This window comes from Pseudorca crassidens, chromosome 4 (assembly GCF_039906515.1).
Source record: "Pseudorca crassidens isolate mPseCra1 chromosome 4, mPseCra1.hap1, whole genome shotgun sequence".
NCBI lineage: Eukaryota > Metazoa > Chordata > Mammalia > Artiodactyla > Delphinidae > Pseudorca > Pseudorca crassidens.
The window spans coordinates 74,514,414-74,533,026 of NC_090299.1; the positions used below are offsets into that span (position 1 = coordinate 74,514,414).

Here is an 18,613-nt window from a genome sequence, read left to right on the forward strand (position 1 = left end):
CTGCCCACTGGTAAACTATGAGACTACCTCATCCCTCTCTGGCACTAAGAGTCTGCAATCTACTTTGGCTTAACTTCTGTGGCTTTGTATACACTCCTACCTTTGCCTAGAACACCCTCCTGGACTCCCTGCCACATGCTTATCCAAAGCCAAGCTCTTTAAGACTCAGGTCAAGTATCTCCTCCCTGAAGCTTTCCCTGACCACACTCCTCTCTTCATCTGCTTGCCTCAACCCATAACACTGCTCACTTCCTCCTTTCTAAAGACCTAGTAAGGATTTATCACATCAAACAATACTGATTATTTACCTTTCTATGGCTTTGACTAGTCTGATCTTTGTCCTGGGATAAAGAATGCGCCATACTCATCTAAGTAGGCACTCAAATGTCTGCTGAAGTATGTTTTTCCCCCTTCAAAAAACAGTTGTCTACAAACAATTGCTAAATTGTGTCCTCCCAAATGCATGTCAACATTCTACGTTAATGGATTTTCCCTCGGGCTTTAAATCTAGTCCTCTGTATTTCTGTGGAGCATATTCATAATACTTCCTTTCAGAAGTCAAAGCTGAAAGCTGGACTTTTTAACTTGAAGGAACTGAATTCCAAAGAGAAGAAATGAGTTTCTCTCTGCTCTTACTGCTTCTGCAATCCTGAAGCTTCTTTACTCTCTGGAAATTATTAATAGGACTTTAATAAAATCTATTACACAGTCTAATACAACAGCAAGGTTTTATTATAAAAGCAGCAGCCTACTTATATTGTACTAAAATTAGTAAAAAATAAAATGTATTTAAAATATCATTAAGACTAGAAATCCTATAGTTGTTGAAAGACTCCTTCCTAATATTCGAAAAGGGTATTTCTTCATAATATTTGTTTCTAAGTCAGCTATCTGGATGACTAAAATAAGTCACAGATGGCGGTTTTTCTAGAAGCGCCCACAGAACTTTAGCATAGTATATGTTAAAGCACATGAGCTTTGAAATCAGACACCCAGGCTTGAATTCAGATACCCTTCTTCACTCCCTAACAGCTATAGACCCTTGACCAAATTATTAAAAACTCACTTTATTCTTACCTGGGAAATAAAAGACCCTTTTTAAAAAATAAAAATTAAATGAGATAATATATTTTGAGCATGTAGTACAGTACTTAACACAAATCAAGAAAGGTGAGCTACTCTTACTCCATAACACATATAAACTATGGTAGCAAACACCCTAACCACTGTTACTACACTGACAACACACCAGCATCTGTACTGAAATGATAAAAGTTTTATAGTGATATAGACAAACCCTATTATAAAACTTGTGTAACAGTGTGCTGTAGAATTTGGATTCTACAATATTTATTAGCACATTTCTGAACAAAACAAAACTTGTTGTTACTCTTTTATTATAAAGTCCGTAAACAATGGATATTCTGTGTTTTTATTTCAAATTCAAGAGTTAGCAACAAATTAAAATCACGTTTTTAAAGATCAAAGTGTTGTTGTTGTTGTTGTTTTTTGTGGTACGCGGGCCTCTCCCATTGTGGAGCACAGGCTCCGGACGCACAGGCTCAGCGGCCATGGCTCACGGGCCCAGCCGCTTCGCAGCATGTGGGATCTTCCCGGACCGGGGCACGAACCCGTGTCCCCTGCATTGGCAGGCGGACTCTCAACCACTGCGCCACCAGGGAAGCCTCAAAGTATTGCTTTTTAATCAAACAATTTACATCTTTGAAATGACTAACGAAATATGACCACTACCTTATCTGTCTGTCCTGAGTGAATGTAGTTACTGCAGCACTCTGGGAACTGTTCTGTGGCATACTAGATGGAATCTGGACCATGCTTCCGGCCGTCGGCTGAGAAATCACCATAGTGTTGTACAGTGGGGCTGTAAGAGTGCTCTGTGTCTGACTGGGAGGAGATGTTTGCTGACTGTGCCCGCTCAGTACATTCTGTTGATTCTGCTAGGAAAGAGAAGATTTTACAGATAGATTATCTGAAAAAAATTTATTCAGGAAGTATGATTCTATTACTCATCATTCTAACAATAGCTGACATGACAGAAAAAGAAGTGGCAGAACATATTACTCTGGGAGAAATCAAGGAATAACTTGTAGTCATTGAGAATGAATTAGCCTTCAGTATCTTGCTGGAAGGTAAGCTATGACTTTTGAAAAGGAGCATGATCTTAACAGGGATGATATGAAATATACATGAAGAATTTCTTCAAACACCCAAAGTAGGTGACTGACATTACACATTTTTATATATTTCATTTGAAGTCTTGAGATTTATAATCACAGATGCACACCAATTACCAAAATTTCCTAGAATGTTGATTAAGCCATCACTGCCCTAACAATACAGTCTTCACCTATAGTAACATATGTCCTAGTCAGACACTTGCAAGTCAAAGTCTTTTTTTTGTTAACACACAGAACTAGTCCGTATGTTCATTTTAAGCAAACTGCAAAATTTTTAAATGTCAAAATACTGAAAGCATTCAATGTTCAACAATTAAGAACAATTTTGCTCAAAATATTTTAATTATCACTCTCAATACTACAGTTTCTATTACTAGTAAAGTTTTAAATATGGTAATGTTCAAGATGAAGCTTTATTCTTGTTTTAGCAACACCATACATTTCAATCACTGAACACTCCACAGCCCACTGTACTCGATAACGTTACCTGACTTGATGTACTTTGTAAAGTCTGCTGTTGTATCATGTGCTGAGTTGTGCCAATGTGTCCAGTATTCATTCCACTTTGAATTTGGTTAGTCTGAACAACCTGGCTTTGCATATTTATAGGTGCAAGCTGCTGGATATTAGATGAATTTCCAGAAGAAAGTTGAACAGAACCAAAATTCAATCCAGGGGTTGACTGTTGTAAAAACATCTTTAAAAATAAAGATTACATTGAAATGATCTTTCTAAGTTAAAAAGAATGAGAGCATTAAAAAAAAAACAGCTAAAAATTAAGTTTACAACGCAAGTAACAAGAAGACTAAGTCATTCTGAATGAACACTGAGCAAAAAATAATTGCTGAATAAAACATGATGCTCATTTTCATTCTTCCAGTCACCCTAACCCTATCATGTTTCTAATTGTCAGAAAAAGCGTTATAAATTTCAAAACCTCCACTTGTTTGACATTTTTACATGTTGGGGATTATTATATCAGCTAGCGTTACCCTAACTCAGAGCTACTCAAAGGTCTGTGGACTGGCAGCTCTGCATCACTTACCATTTATAATTCACGGCATTAGACAGAAGTAGCCTTCACTTAAAGTTTCCTTTGACCAAAGTCCTAGTCTCCTTGGATAGACATAACTTTAGAGTGGCCTTGTTGGTTGACCAAATGAGACTAATTTGAATCCCACCTACTAGTATGTTTTTTAAAAAATGACTGATGATTGAGTCATAAATTCTGTACCTACATGTAAAGTATTTTGATGTTATGGGTTTAAAGCTTACTAAACATTAGCCTGCTAAAAGATGACTCTAATCTGGAGAAACAAAACGCTGATGGAAACACTCTTAGGAATGAATCATCTTTAGAGACTGTTAATACAATCCTATTGAGTAAATAACCAATGAGTATTTATTGAACTAAACTGAGGAAATGTATCTTTTGCATCTCACTTTTAATTAAGAAAAGTCAATTTCCTAAGAAGCCAAAATGCAAATAGCATGCTTTGCTTGAATTCAAATGTAATAACTTACCTGAAGCCCTTGACCATGGACCATTTGAAGCTGCTCTTGAATTTTTCTTAGTTCTTCTTGTTGCCGATGAATGTTTGCCTCTATCATCCGAGTCCGTTGCTCCAACTGGTCTTTCAGATGCTGCATGGCTCCTAACTGAGCTGAGAACTGAAACTTAAGTATTGTGGACAGAAAAAGTGTAACATAGTTTACAATCACTTCTCATAACTGTAAAATGTGAAACACAAGCAGTACATCATGAGCTAAGAATGTTACGCCAGTTATGAATGTTATCGCCTCTCAACTCCTAATTCACCTGTCTTTGCTCGGCTTTGTGATACTGGAGCTGGACCCTACAAATGTATCTCCGTAGTCAGCAGGCACAAGCAGTCCTGTCAGTGGCGATGCTGGAGGGATACTGCAAAGTGAGGTGCCTATCTTTCTGGTTCTGGTGCTTTTCCTTCTTGTTTTTATGCCAATGGGTAGCATCCTAGTGAGTGTCATCAGCGCTCCAGCAGGTGGCTTTCCTGCAAGTCTCCCTGGCATCCTAGTGGGCAGCTCCCCAGCAAATGTTACTGGTACCCCAGCAAGTGGCTTCTTGCTCTCCAGCCCTAGTCTGTGGCACCTCCGTGAATGTGTGGACCATCCAGTGGCTACAACCACACCTGCCTAATGGGATCTGAGTCTCAGCCTGGCCTGGAAGAGCAGGAGTTCAGGAGCGTCGAGGGGGTCTTCCAAGTTGCTCCCCCTTGGCTACTCTCCCTTTCACTTACATTTAGTGGCTGCTCTCTACACCTGTTTTCCCTGTATTCTTTTGAATTCTCTTAACTGCTTTCAGTGGTTAATCCCTGTTACCAGTAATTTGTTATACTACCCCCGTTCAAATTTCTGGTCTAGCTTCTGACTAGATCTTGACTGATTACAAGATGAATTAATAACACTGGCTTTAGAAGACCTAGGTTCCTATTGCGGCACTACCACTGAACTTCATTTCTACTCTTTAACAACTGAAAAAGTAGCCTGCACCTAGAGTTGTTCACATCAAACTGTCATCCCTAGACTGTCCTCTTTGTGCATTAGAAAGTTATAAAAATCTGACATTAGAAAGTTGTAAAAGTCTGACAGATAACCAACCATGAAATTGTTCTCAGACAAGTACAAAACCTAGGCTTTTAAAGACTAAGCGATTATAAATGAATGCATGCATACATGAATGGAAGCATAGATATTCTACCTACAGAGTAAATAAGGTTTTCAATCTTACTTATTTCTCTGTTTCACCTGAGTTACAGGCAGCTTCTATTTACTACTGCTTGAAACTTAGTCACATTTGTTGATTCACCACTTAAGCTCGTTTACTTAATTCCAGGAATATTCTGCACAGGATACAGTGTAAGAGCAGAAAGAATTTCACTGTATTGGAAATCTGTCTTAATCTTAAAATAGTCTCCTACAATTCATGTAAAAGTGAGAAATGCCCCCCAAAAGCTTTTTTACTCTATCTTCAAAAGTTTGTATTGAGAACACTGAATATTACTTTTCAAAGTATACAACTCTGACTTCTGAAGTTGACAATACCAGATCAAATCATACATTAGATTACACTAGGTGTGAGAAAACATTACAAGTTTAATACCCTCATGCCTTAATTTTTCATTATTTGAAATTTTATATTTATGTCATACAAATATATTTTATCCTAACTAAAGTTATTTATACCTTTAGGTAAACATTACATTGTCACCACTTAAAGGATTTCTATTAAATACAAACACGAAAATAAAAATAAACACAGAAAGCAGAATAATGGGAAATAAAATCACAGAACTAAGAGGCAGAGTGCTTGGCTTTATCACTGAATGAAATACGAGATTCGAATACTTATTAACATTTTTGACATAGTCGATACTATTTATTTCATGAAAATATTCCTTTACAATGTTAAGAAATGCTTATTCAGTATCTTGAGATTAATGAACTAATAATATTGAAAATATGTCAAATATTTACATAAAAATTCTGTTACCCTTCAGAATAAAAAGCTTTCGAGGACTCAGTGCTGATAAAAACTACTGCAACTCCAGATACTATTTAATAATACAGTGCTGTTATAAATACCTTACACAATTATATGTTGCTAAAAGTCAAGATTATGACATTTAGGTAATTTATAGCACTGCCAATATATTTGTACAAGTGTCATAATATATAATAGCTATAGTTATATATATATATATATATATAATTTAAATAACCACATATGATAAGGGTATTTTTAGAAAAACATTGTTTTTACCTATTGCTAACTATCATTATTTGAAATTAAGATACTGTTAAGATATCTTTAACACCAAACAGAACAGAAACTTTTGGATTATTTTTAGCACAACTTAGTAGTATTTTTAACGTGTCTGAGGCACTGAATGAGTGCAGTCATAAATTACAAGTTGCGAAGTTATAATCAAAAGTGTCACTTTTGCAATACCTCTCCTTTGTCTTGCTAGTTTTTGTATTTAAGCCTCCTCTGGGACTCAGTCCAAGTAACAATTCTTCCAGGAAGTTCTGTTTCACTTCCTCAGGCTGCATTAAGGGTCCATCTAATGTGCTCACATATCAAGACTTCAGACCCTGAGCATAGACTATAGTACATTGTATTGTAGTTAACTGTCCTTCCCTCTAGATGTAATAAAGTCTCTTAGTACAGATATATTTACTGCCAGCACCTGCAATATCTGATAATACAAGGAACTCAATAAATGTCCTGTATATAAACAAATGGATGAATATATGAATAAAATTACTCAATTCTTCCACTATCCATAAGAAGAACAAAATGAACAGCTACATTTCATCTTTAATATCTTTCTGTCTATACTGTTTCTCAATAGGGGTTAAACAGGATAGTTTTTTGTTGTGCAAAACTGTCACACACCCTAAAAGACAATTAGCACCCCTGGTCCTTGCTGACTAAAGGGCCAGTGGTACCCCAATATCATTGACAATCAAAAAATCCCCAGATATTCTAAATGCCCACAGCTGAGATTTACTGCCCTGTAAGTATGTACTTTTAAAAATCTCTAGTAGCTTAAAAACAATTTATAATTTTAAAATACTTAACTGAAACAAACAGAAATACCTGGGACATGCCTTGTGGAACTGGTAAATTTGCAGCTTGAGACATCACTGGCTGTGTTAATGACTGACCAACAGACTGGGAATTTATGGACTAGAAGCAAAATAGACAATAACACTGGGGTGACAATCATTCCCATAAATGAGTACTTCCACCAGAAATATCACCATGGCATCTTTATAACTGAATTACAATTAGCCTCATACTTTTTTAGCTGAGTATAGGCATGTCTTCCCCCTCTAAACTGGAAATGCCTATTCCCTATTTATCTTTTTGTCTTTCAAGGCACCTGCCACATTACCTTGCATGGGCTCCCAATAAAAGCTGGCTGGACTTTACTGAAAGTGATTGGTATTTGAAATTAGATATAAAACGGCTCTAAATTATCAGTCTTCCATAATTGAAAAAAAAAAATCTAACAGTTTACCTGAAAAATAATCAAAAGGACTGGTATGTTTGACAACTACTCCACAGAAAAATAACGATCTTGAGTAAGTGTTATGTATAAACAACTATTTTGAATTTCATAGAAAGGGATAATAAATAAATGAATTTCTGAAGATTTAGATGATGTTTTTTTCCCCTTTAATAAATCTTTATTCAGAAGAATACTACCTGTAGAGTTTACCTGACTACTAAATGATGACCTCCTTTGTGCCATCTTTTCATGAGCTGGTAAATGCTGTCTGGGAGGAGTGCTAGTATCCGTTGGGATCTTTGTAGGTGTAGCTAAGGTTGGTCAACAAAAACAGAATAGCATTAGTACTTTATAAAATATAATTTTCAAAGATCAATCTCAAAACGCATTTCAGTGAATAAAAGTGGTTTTTGAGTTATTTTTCTAAATTATTCAATAAAAGTGAAGTCTATGACAACAAGATGATTCCTTTTAATCACTTCTTTTTTAAGGACAAAGAAAATATCTGAAATAGGAAAACTTCAAATATAAAAATGGTTACTACTCCTATAACTCAATAGTAAAAAAAACCCAATAACTCAATTAAAAAATGGCCTAAGGACTTGCACAGATATTTATCCAAAAAAGACATAGAGATGGCCAGCCGATATATGAAATAATATTCAACGTCACTAATCAGGGAAATGCAAATCAAAACCACAATGAGATATCACCTCTACCTGTCAGGATGGCTATTATCAAAAATATCACACTGTAAATCAACTATACTTCAATTAAAAAAAAAAACAGCTTATAAACTGTTCAAAAAACAAAATCTGAAGACAAGTGTTGGTAAGAACGTGGAGAAACTGGAACCCTTGCACACCGTTGGTGGGGATGGGAAATGTTGCAGACACCGTAGAAACAGTATGGATGCTTCTCAAAAAAATTAAAATTAGAACTACCATATATGATCTAAAAATCCCACTTCTGGGTATTTATGCAAAAGAATTGAGATCAGCATCTCAAAGAGATACTAGCATTCCAACGTTTACTGCAGCACTATTCATAATAGCCAAGGTATGGAAACAATCTAAATGTCTATTGACAGATGAATGGATTAACAAAATGTGGTGTATACATACAGTGAAATACTACTATTCAACCTGGAAAAGGAAAGACATTCTGCAACTTGTGACTTGGATGAAGCTTGAGGCCATTATGCTAAGTGAAATAAGCCAGTGACAGAAAAAGACAAGTACTGCATGACTCCATTATATGAGGTATCTGAAATAGGCAAATTCATTGAATCAAAGAGCACAATGGTGACTGCCAATGGCCAGGAGGCAGGGAATGGGGAATTATTAATTAATGGGCATAAAGTTTCAGATAAGCACAATGAATAAGCTCTACATCTGCAGTACAACGTCATACCTACAGTCAACAATAATGTACTGTACACTTAAAAATTTAAGAGGGTAGATCTCATTTTAGGTGTTCTTACCACAGTAAAATAATTTGTTTTTTACAAGGAAGAAATAGCTATAATAGGGAAAAATTTTTTTTCTATGATCTCAGAAATTTCTATATTTAACCTCTTTTGATGTTCTACCCACCATGTTGAGTAGTTCAGACAACCCCCTTTTTCATTATATATAGTTTTAATACTCTGAGAAACAAAGGTGCTAGACTCTTTTTAAAAAATTAAGAAGGACATTAATTTAATGACAATTATATAAGTCTTCATAAAGACAAGATACACACAAAGCACTTTCAAAAAGCAAACTCAAAGAACACTACTTACTGGCTCTACCAATAAAAAAGGAATTACTGTAATAGTTTTGCTTTCTTTTTGAGGGATGATTAAAAAATAACAAGACCAATATTATTACCTACATATTTTATAGGCTACTTTATACACTTAACTCTTTGCTAGATGTGAGCAATGTGCCTCTTGCTCACTGAAAAGGCTAGTGTATTTCAGAAATGTAAACACTTATCATTTGAAAGTGGCAGTCGATGAAAAATGCTGATACCGGCAACATAAACAATTTAGAAGGACTCTCTTTAAAGGAAGTCTGCTTTCAAGCTAGGGTACTCACAGGAAGGGTCTGAGACTGCAGTATGAGATGATTTTCTTGAACTCCGGGAGGAAGCAGAAGGAGTTGGGCTGTGATCAAACCTTTCCAATGCTTCCTTGAGACTGACTGTATTTATACGATTATCAGACCCAGAATCTTGGCTCTAAGGAGACAAGAGTAAAATAAATGTTTTCTTGTGGTTCAGTTCAGAGTTCCCAAATTAGCAATACTTCTTGCTAATTCCTCCTCCCCAAAATCAGTTTTTACCCCATAACAAGGGAAGTGTACCTGTGTAATATTAGGTAAAGAAATGAAAAAAAAATTTTAATAGCCAGAAAGTTTTGGTTTCATTCTCTATTTAAAGAAACAACAGATGCAAAGGAATGAAGCTGGACTCTTACCTTATACCATATATAAAAGTTAACTCAAAGCGGATCAAAGATCTAAACGTTGAGAACTAAAACTATAAAACTTTTAGGAAAAAAAAAGGGAAAAGCTTCATAACATTCGATTGGGCAATGATTTCTTGGATATGACACTAAAAGCACAGGCAACAGAAGTGTATCAAAGGACACTATAAACAAAGTGGAAAAGCACCATGGAATGGGAGAAAACATTTGTAAGTCATTTATTTGATAAGGAATTAATACCCAGAATATATATAGAGCTCCTACCACTCAACAGCAAAAAAAAAAAAAACAAAAACAAACAAACAAAAAAACCAAAAAACAAAACCCCAAAATACCTGCCACAAAAAATCCAGTTAAAAAATGGGCAAGTCTTGCAGAGACATTTCTCCAAAGAAGATACATAAGCAGCAAACACATGAAAAGATGCTTAATATCACTAATCATTAGGGAAATGCAAATCAAAACCAAGAAATACCACTTCAATCAAGATGGCTATTATAAAAAAAAACCAGAAAATAACCAGTGTTGGTGAGGATATGAAGAAACTGGAACCCTTGTGCAGTGCTGACAGGAATGTATAAAATAAAACAGTGCAGCTACTATGGAAAACCGTAATAACAGCTCCTGAAAAAATTAAATATAGAATTACCATATGATCCAGAAATTTCATTTCTGGGTATATCCTCAAAAGAATTGAAAGCAGGTACTCAAACACATATTTGTACAGCCATGTTCATAGCAGCATTAGTCACAATAGCCAAAAGATGGATGCAACTCAAGTGTCCATTGATGGATGAATGAATAAACATAATGTGGTATATACATACAATGGAATATTACTCAGCCTTTAAAAGGAAATGCTGACCCATGCTACATTATGGATGAACCTTGAGGACATTATGCCAAGTGAAATAAGCCAGTCACATATAGACCAATACTGTATGATTCCACTTACATGAGGTACCTATAGGAATCAAATTCACAGAGTCAGAAGTAGATTGGTGGCTGCCAGGGGCTGGAGGGAGGAGGGAATGGGGAGTTACTGTTTAATGGGTATGGAGTTTCACTTTGGAAAGATGAAAAAGTTTTGGTGATGGATGGTGGCGATGCTTGCACAACAGTGTGAATGTACTTAATACCACTCAACTATATACTTAAAATAGGTTAAGATGGTAAATTTTGTTACATATATTTCACATCAGAAAAAAGAAAAAGTGAAAAAAAAAACCCAACAGAATTAAGATGACACTTAAGTTTACAGACAAGGCACTAAAAGCATCTTTGGAACTCTGCATTTGACTGCTCAAAATCTTCTTCACACCAACTCTGACCTTTCTCCAGAATTCAATATCCATATTGGTGATTCATCTAATATCCTGTCCTGGCCTCTCAGCTTTCTAGGAACTCCTCGTCTCCAAGAAACTTTTTCCTCTACTCTACCGTGTTCAATCTCTACTCCTTGTCATTACCAGATACTCTAGCACCTCTAAGAGCACAAATTAAAATCTAACTTTAAACCATCCCTGTCCTACCTAGCCTTCCAGCTCACTTGTTCCTTTGGAGACAATTATAGTCAACCTAAAATGACCGCCAACCTAAAAAAGATACTCAACACTAAGCAGAAACATTGTTTTCTAGTGGGCTCATCTTCCTACTCTTCACAATTACTCCATATCTTTCCCATTGTTCCTAAGCTTCTTTCTCCCTCTCTCAACTGATAGCTTTGTCTTATATCGATGAGAATACTTGCCACCACCAAATATGTAACTCTACCTATTAACATACCAGGTATATGAACATAACCATCTTCTCCTTCCTCCTCATTATAATGGAGGGAAGTAGGTCCTTGTTGAATATCTATTTTATACATAGTAGTCTGCATATGTTAACCTCAGCATCCTAATTTACCCCTCCCATCCACCTTTCCCCTTTGGTAATCACAAGTCCGTTCTCTGAGAGTCTGCTTCTGTTTTGTAAATAAGCTCATTTGTATCATTTTTTAGATTCCACATATGAGAGATATCATATTTGTCTTTCTCTGTCTGACTTACTTCATTCAGTATGATAATCTCTAGGTCCATCCATGTTGCTGTAAATGGCATTATTTAGTTATTTTTTATGGCTAATATTCCATTATGTATACATACCACATCTTCTTTATCCATTCTTCTGTTGATGGACATTTAGGTTGGTTCCATGTCCTGGCTATTGTAAATAGCACTGCAATGAACATTGTGGTGCATGTGTCTTTTTGAATTATGGTTTTCTCTGGGATATGCCCAGTAGTGGGATTGCTGGACCATATGGTAATTCTATTTTTAGTTTTTTAAGGAACCTCCATACTGTTCTCCATAGTGGCTGTACCAGCTTACATTCCCACCAAAAGTGTAGGAGGGTTCCCTTTTCTCCATACTCACTCCAGCATTTATCGTTTGTAGACTTTTTGATGATGGCCATTCTGACCCATGTGAGGTGATACCTCACTGTAGTTTTGATTTGCATTTCTCTAATAAGTAGCGATGTTGAGCATCTTTTCATGTGCCTATTGGCCATCCGCATGTCTTCTTTGGAGAAATGTCTATTTAGATCTTCTGCCCATTTTTTTGGTTGAGCTGTTTGTTTTTTGGTATTGAGCTGCATGAGCTACTTGTATATTTTGGAGATTAATCCTTTGTTGGTTGCATCATTTGCAAATATTTTCTCCCATTCTGTGGGTTGCCTTTTCATTTTGTTTATGGTTTTGTTTGCTGTGCAAAAGCTTTTATGTTTAATTAGGTCCCATTTGTTTATTTTTATTTTCATTACTCTAGAAGGTGGATCCAAAGATATTGCTGTGATTGACGTCAAAGAGTGTTCTGCCTATGTTTTCCTCTAAGAGTCTTATGGTATCCAGTCTTACATTTAGGTTTTTAATCCATTTTGAGTTTATTTTTGTGTATGTTGTTAGAGAATGTTCTAATTTCATTCTTTTACATGTGGCTGTCCAGTTTTCCCAGCACCACTTATTAAAGAAACTGTCTTTTCTCCATTGTATATTCTTGCCTTCTTTGTCATAGATTAATTGACCATAGGTGTGTGGGTTTATTTCTGGGCTTTCTATCCTGTTCCACTGATCTGTAAGTCTGTTTTTGTGCCAGTACCTTACTGTTTTGATGACTGTAGCTTTATAGTATAGTCTGAAGCCAGGGAGACTGATTCTTCCAGTTCCATTTTTCATCTCAAGATTGCTTTGGGGGCTTCTCCGGTGGCTCAGTGGTTAAGAATCTGCCTGCCAATGCAGGACACATGGGTTCGAGCCCTGGTCCAGGAAGAGCCCACATGCCATGGAGCTACTAAGCCCGTGTGCCACAACTACTGAGCCTCTGCTCTAGAGCCTCCGAGCCGCAACTACTGAGCCCGCATGCCACAACTACTGAAGCCTGAGCACCTAGAGACCGTGCTCCGCAACAAAAGAAGCCACCACAATGAGAAGCCTGCACACAGCAACGAAGAGTAGCCCCGGCTCACCGCAACTAGAGAAAGCCCACACACAGCAACGAAGACCTGACGCAGCCATAAATAAATAAATAAATTAATTAATTAAAAAAAGATTGCTTTGGCTATTTGGGTTTTTTTGTGTTTCCATACAAATTTTAAGATATTTTGTTCTAGATCTGCAAAAAATCCCATTGGTAATTTGATAGGGATTGCACTGCAATCTGTAGATTGCCTTGGGTAGTACAGTCATTTTGACAATATCAATTCTTCCAATCCAAGAACATGGTATATCTTCCCATCCATTGGTGTCATCTTCAATTTCTTTCTTCAGCATCTTATAGTTTTCAGAGCACAGGTCTTTTGCCTCCTTAGGTAGGTCTATTTCTAGGTATTTTATTCTTTTTGATGCGATGGTAAATGGAATTGTTTCCTTAATTTATCTTTCTGGTCTTTCGTTGTTAGTGTATAGAAATGCAACAGATTTCTGTGTATTAATTTTGTATCCTGCAACTTTACCGAATTCATTGATGAGCTCTAGTAGTTTTCTGGGAGCATCTTTAGGATTTGCTATGTATAGAATCATGTCATTTGCAAACAGTGACAGTTTTACTTCTTCTTTTACGATTTGGATTCCTTTTATTTCTTTTTCTTCTCTGACTGCCATGGCTAGGACTTCCAAAACTATGTTGAATAAAAGTGGTGAGAGTGGACATCCTTGTCTTGTTCCTGATCTTAGAGGAAATGCTTTCAGCTTTCCTCCTGCTGAGTATGATGTTAGATGTTGCCCTCACTGATTCTTAATTCCTAGGTTAGCAACATTCACATATTTGACACCATGACTTCTCTATTCCTTGATGAAGACCTTGACATCCACTTGTCCTCAGTCACTTATTCTTATAGTTAAACCCTAGACCTTGTCATAATCAATAAAAATAAGCATTCCATAACCTCAGTTTCAAACATCCTACTCTTTAACCACCCAACTCCAATATCCCAACTCCAATAATCCTTCAGTGGAACCTAAAATACATCAATTCTACCACATTTTCATAATCACTCTTGTTTTCTCTTCCCTCTTTAACCAGCTTAAAATCATGGTTAATCATCACAAACACACCCTGGAATGTATCATCAACTCCCTTGCCCATATCTCCCTTCACCATACTCCCTTAGGAAAATACCAGTGCTGGTGAAACCCAATTATTAACCTATTCCACATCTGTTCCTGCACAGCTGAACATGGCTGAAGAAACACACATGCTAACCGTTGTTCTCTCTTTAAATAAATGACCAAGACCCTCAATCAGCCCTTTATCCTGCCTGCCAAACAGACTAAAATTCCCTTGTCCATTCACTTTCTCACTCTCCTAGAAAACTATTCAACACTTTTCCCTCTTTTCAAACCCCAAACTCCAGTTCCTATTTCACTGTAGAGAAATGCCACAGCTCCACTACTATATCAACCTTCCTACCAGCATACATACTCACATATTCTACCCTTCTTCATGTTACTGTAATTCAGGGATCAGCACACTTTTCTGTAAGGGTCAGAGAATCAATATTTTAGGCTTTGTGGGCCACACAGTCTCTATCACAACAATTCAACTCTTGTAGTACAAAAGCAGCCATATGCAACGTACGATTGAGTGTGGCTGTGAAATCTGATGATATAATCTTTGTGTGTCACAAAACATTATTTTTTTTTCAATCACTTAAAAACATGTAAAAAACATATCTGTAGCTTGTGGGTGTTACAAACCAAGGCAGAGGGCCAGATCAAGCCGAACGGCCATAGTTTCCCAACCCCTTCTGTAGCTGAAATCATCTGCTCCTCTATCTAGCTAAGCCTAATCCATTCACTTGTCCACTAGATCCCATCTTCTTTCACCTACTCAAGAACACTGCTAGCATTTCTACCGCTCTCTCTCCTATCACCAATTTTTCTCTCTCCTTCAGACCATTCTTGTCCGTATACAAATATGCTATTATTTCTCCCACCTTAAAAAGCAAAAGCTTCTTCTTAGCCCAGTGCTTCCTATTATTGCCAGATCTCTCTCCTCTTTGTAGTAAAACCCTTCCCTACTTACCATCTCTAATTCCCCTTGTCTCAGAAAATTCTCTTCTAAACCCACTCTAATCAAGCTTTCCCTCATATTACTATTCCACCTGGTCTGTTCTTACTGATCAATGAATACATGTTATTGAACTGAATGCTCAATTCTCAGTACTCATCTAATTTAACTTATTTCAGCAGAACCTGACAAAGCTGACTGTTCACTCCTCACTGACACGCTCGCTTTCTTTTCTTGGCTTTTAGGACAACGTAGCTTCCTGGTATTATTCCTACTTCAGTGGATATTTCTCCTTGGTCTCCTGTGATTGGTTCTTCCTTGACCCCTTCACGTCTTAACGTTGAATGCCCCAGTGCTTAGTGCCTGGTCATCTTCTCTCTACACTCATTCCCTTGGTGATCATGTTTAGATTCCTGACTAAAACCATCCACACATGGACATTTCTGAAAAATATATCTCAAGTGGACCTCTTCCCCAAACTCAGGAGGATCATGGTGGTAACATTAATGTGGGGAGAAAGTAGACATCGTTGGAGTATATTTTGTAAGTAGGGCTAGCTGAATTTCCTAGGATTGGACATGGGCATGAGGGGAAAAAAAGAAGTAAAGAGAACAATCTCTGTATGTATTACTTTGGTTTCTATGATAGTCCTTATTTCAAGGAACTCTAGATTTAAGCACTTTCCTCAGAAAATTTCTTTCACTAAAAACATGCTGGATTTTCCTCCCCTAAGCAGACAGAGCCTCTTTGGAAAAATTCTTTCATATGGGACCCATGAGAGCAGCAGCCATATTCTCAGCAGCTAGAGCGATGTCCAGTACTTCCTGGCACAGGGAAGGCACTCTTCTTTTTGTTTGTTTGTTTTTGTTTTTGCGGTACGTGGGCCTCTCACTGTTGTGGCCTCTCCCGTTGCGGAGCACAGGCTCCGGACGCGCAGGCTCAGCTTCCATGGCTCACGGGCCCAGCCGCCCCGCGGCATGCGGGATCTTCCCGGACCGGGGCATGAACCCGTGTCCCCTGCAACAGCAGGCGGACTCTCAACCACTGCGCCACCAGGGAAGCCCGGCACTCTTCTTTTTTAACTGAAGTATGGCTGATGCACAATATTGTTAGTTTCAGGTGTACAACATAGCGATTCAACATTTAAATATGAATATCATGGTAAGTCTGGTACCCATCTGTCCCCATACAAAGCTATTAAAGTTTTATTAACCATATTCCTACGTGACTTACTTATTTTACAACTGGAAGTCTGTACCTCTTAATCCCATTCACCTATTTTGCCCCAGCCCACACCCCCCGCCCCGCCCCACTCTGGAAACCACCAGTTTGTTCTCTGTATCTATGGGTCTGTTTTGTTTGTTCATTTGTTTTGTTTTTTAAATTCTATGTATAAGTGAGATCAGTCGTCTTTCTCTGACTTATTTCACTTAGCATAATGCCCTCAAGATCCATCCATATTGCTGCAAATAGCAAGATTTCGTTTTTTGACAGCTGCAAAGTATTCCACTGTATATATGTACCACATTTTTACTTAGGTTGCTTCTGTATCTTGGTTATTGTAATTAATCCTGCCATGAACATGGGTGCATAAATCTTTTCGACTGTTTTTGTTTTCTCCAGGTAAATACTCAGAAGTGAAACTGATAGGTCGTCCTATTTTTAATTTTTTGAAGAACCTCCATACTGTTTTCCACAGTGGCTACACCAACTTACAATCTCACCAACAGTACATGAGGGCTCTCTTTTCTGCACATCCTCGCCAACACTTGTTGTTTGTTGTCTTTTTGATAATAGCCATTTTGACAGGTAGGAGGTGATACCTTATTGTGGTTTTGATTTGCATTTCCCTGATGATTAGAAAGGTGTTGAGCATCTTTTCACGTGTCTGGTGGGAAAATGTCTATTCAGGTTGTCTGCCCATTTTTTAATCGGACTTCTTTTTTGTTACTGAGTCCTATGAGTTCTCTATATATTTCGGATATTAACCCCTTATTGGATATATCATCTGCAAATATCTTCTCCCATTCGGTAGATTTCCTTTTCATTTCGTTGATGGTTTTCTTCACTGTGCATGGAAGGTACTTAATAAAGTTTGTTGAATGACTGAATGACATCCTCCCATTCTGTCCCCTGGCATGCTGCCTATTTTAACTCATTTTTTAATATACATTCTTGACCTTTTCATTCCACTTATTTTTCTACAGATCAAAAATACTTGTTGTAGGCAACTTCTGATATGGCTCATAATGATTCCTACCTTCAGGTATTCATAACCTTGTATAATCCCTCCCCTTTACTGTAGGCTGGATCTAGTGGCTTACTTCTAATGAACAGAACAGACAAAAGTGATGGGATATCACTTCTGTGATTAGGTTACAAAAGACTGACTTCAATCTTGCTGGATTTTTCTCTCCCTAGATCTTCTTGCATACTTGTTCTGATAGAAAGGGCCACCTGGAAAGGAGCTGAGGATTGCCTCTGGCCATCAGCCAGCAAGGCACCAAGGCCCTCAGTCTAACTGCCCATTAGGAACCCAATCCTTCCAACAACCGCTAAGTGAGCTTGGAAACAGATTCTGCCAGGGTTGAACCTTGAGATGACTGTGGCCCCCAGTGACGCCATGATTACAGACTTGTGAGAGACCCTGGGCTGAAACGTTGTGCCTCATGGCCAATTCTGAAGCAGAGGGCCCAACTAAACTGTGTCTGGATTCCTGACTCACAGAAACTATCAGATAATATACGTGTGTTATTTTACATCATTAAGTTCTGTTACACAGCAATAGGTAGCTAATATACTACACTCCTACCTGATACAATGAAAAGAGAAACCAGAGTTCAAAATCTGACTGTAACTTGCCAGGCATGAGTCTTTAAGCTCAGTTTTAATATTTTCAAAGTGGGGATATCACCTACTCAGATAAGGATGTCTGAGAAATAAATGACATTTCGTAATTTATATAAAAACCTAGCCAGAGCCTAGCACACTGTAACAAATGTTAGTTTAAATCTGAGATCATACATGTCTCTCATACAGTTATCACTAAATAGCAGCCCTTCAAATCTTGTTTAGAAGCACACAACGTTGTAAGATATTAAATTTAATATAAAAATAAATAGTAAAGCATAGTTATAACCCTGTCACGAGTAAGGAAATGAAATATTTGTTGAGTCTTGTCTTTCACTGGGAAGAAATAAAAATAATTAAAAAAAACTGTAGGATAACATACTTTGTCAGCAGCTGTCTCTGGAAGAGACTCTTCAATGCCAAGTTCTCGTCGTCTTTCAGCCCTAACTTCTGCATAACTATAAATGGTAAAAAATAGAATTTCAGTGTTTG

The 18,613-nt window shown here is 37.2% G+C and overlaps 1 protein-coding gene across 25 annotated transcripts in view; it reads right to left on the reverse strand.

Annotated features, from left to right (window-relative positions):
- The window catches only part of CLOCK (clock circadian regulator), a 135,344-nt gene that overhangs the window by 12,877 nt on the left and 103,854 nt on the right, over positions 1 to 18,613 (reverse strand). For 23 of the 25 annotated variants that reach the window (XM_067736054.1, XM_067736052.1, XM_067736040.1 and 20 more), the window contains 7 exons: positions 18,504 to 18,579; positions 9,334 to 9,475; positions 7,463 to 7,563; positions 6,838 to 6,927; positions 3,723 to 3,875; positions 2,686 to 2,895; positions 1,753 to 1,958 (listed from right to left, as the gene is read on the reverse strand). In XM_067736054.1, coding sequence (XP_067592155.1) covers positions 1,753 to 1,958; positions 2,686 to 2,895; positions 3,723 to 3,875; positions 6,838 to 6,927; positions 7,463 to 7,563; positions 9,334 to 9,475; positions 18,504 to 18,579 — 978 coding nt within the window. The remainder of the gene's footprint in view (positions 1 to 1,752; positions 1,959 to 2,685; positions 2,896 to 3,722; positions 3,876 to 6,837; positions 6,928 to 7,462; positions 7,564 to 9,333; positions 9,476 to 18,503; positions 18,580 to 18,613) is intronic. The other 2 variants (XM_067736056.1, XM_067736057.1) reach the window with 2 other exon arrangements.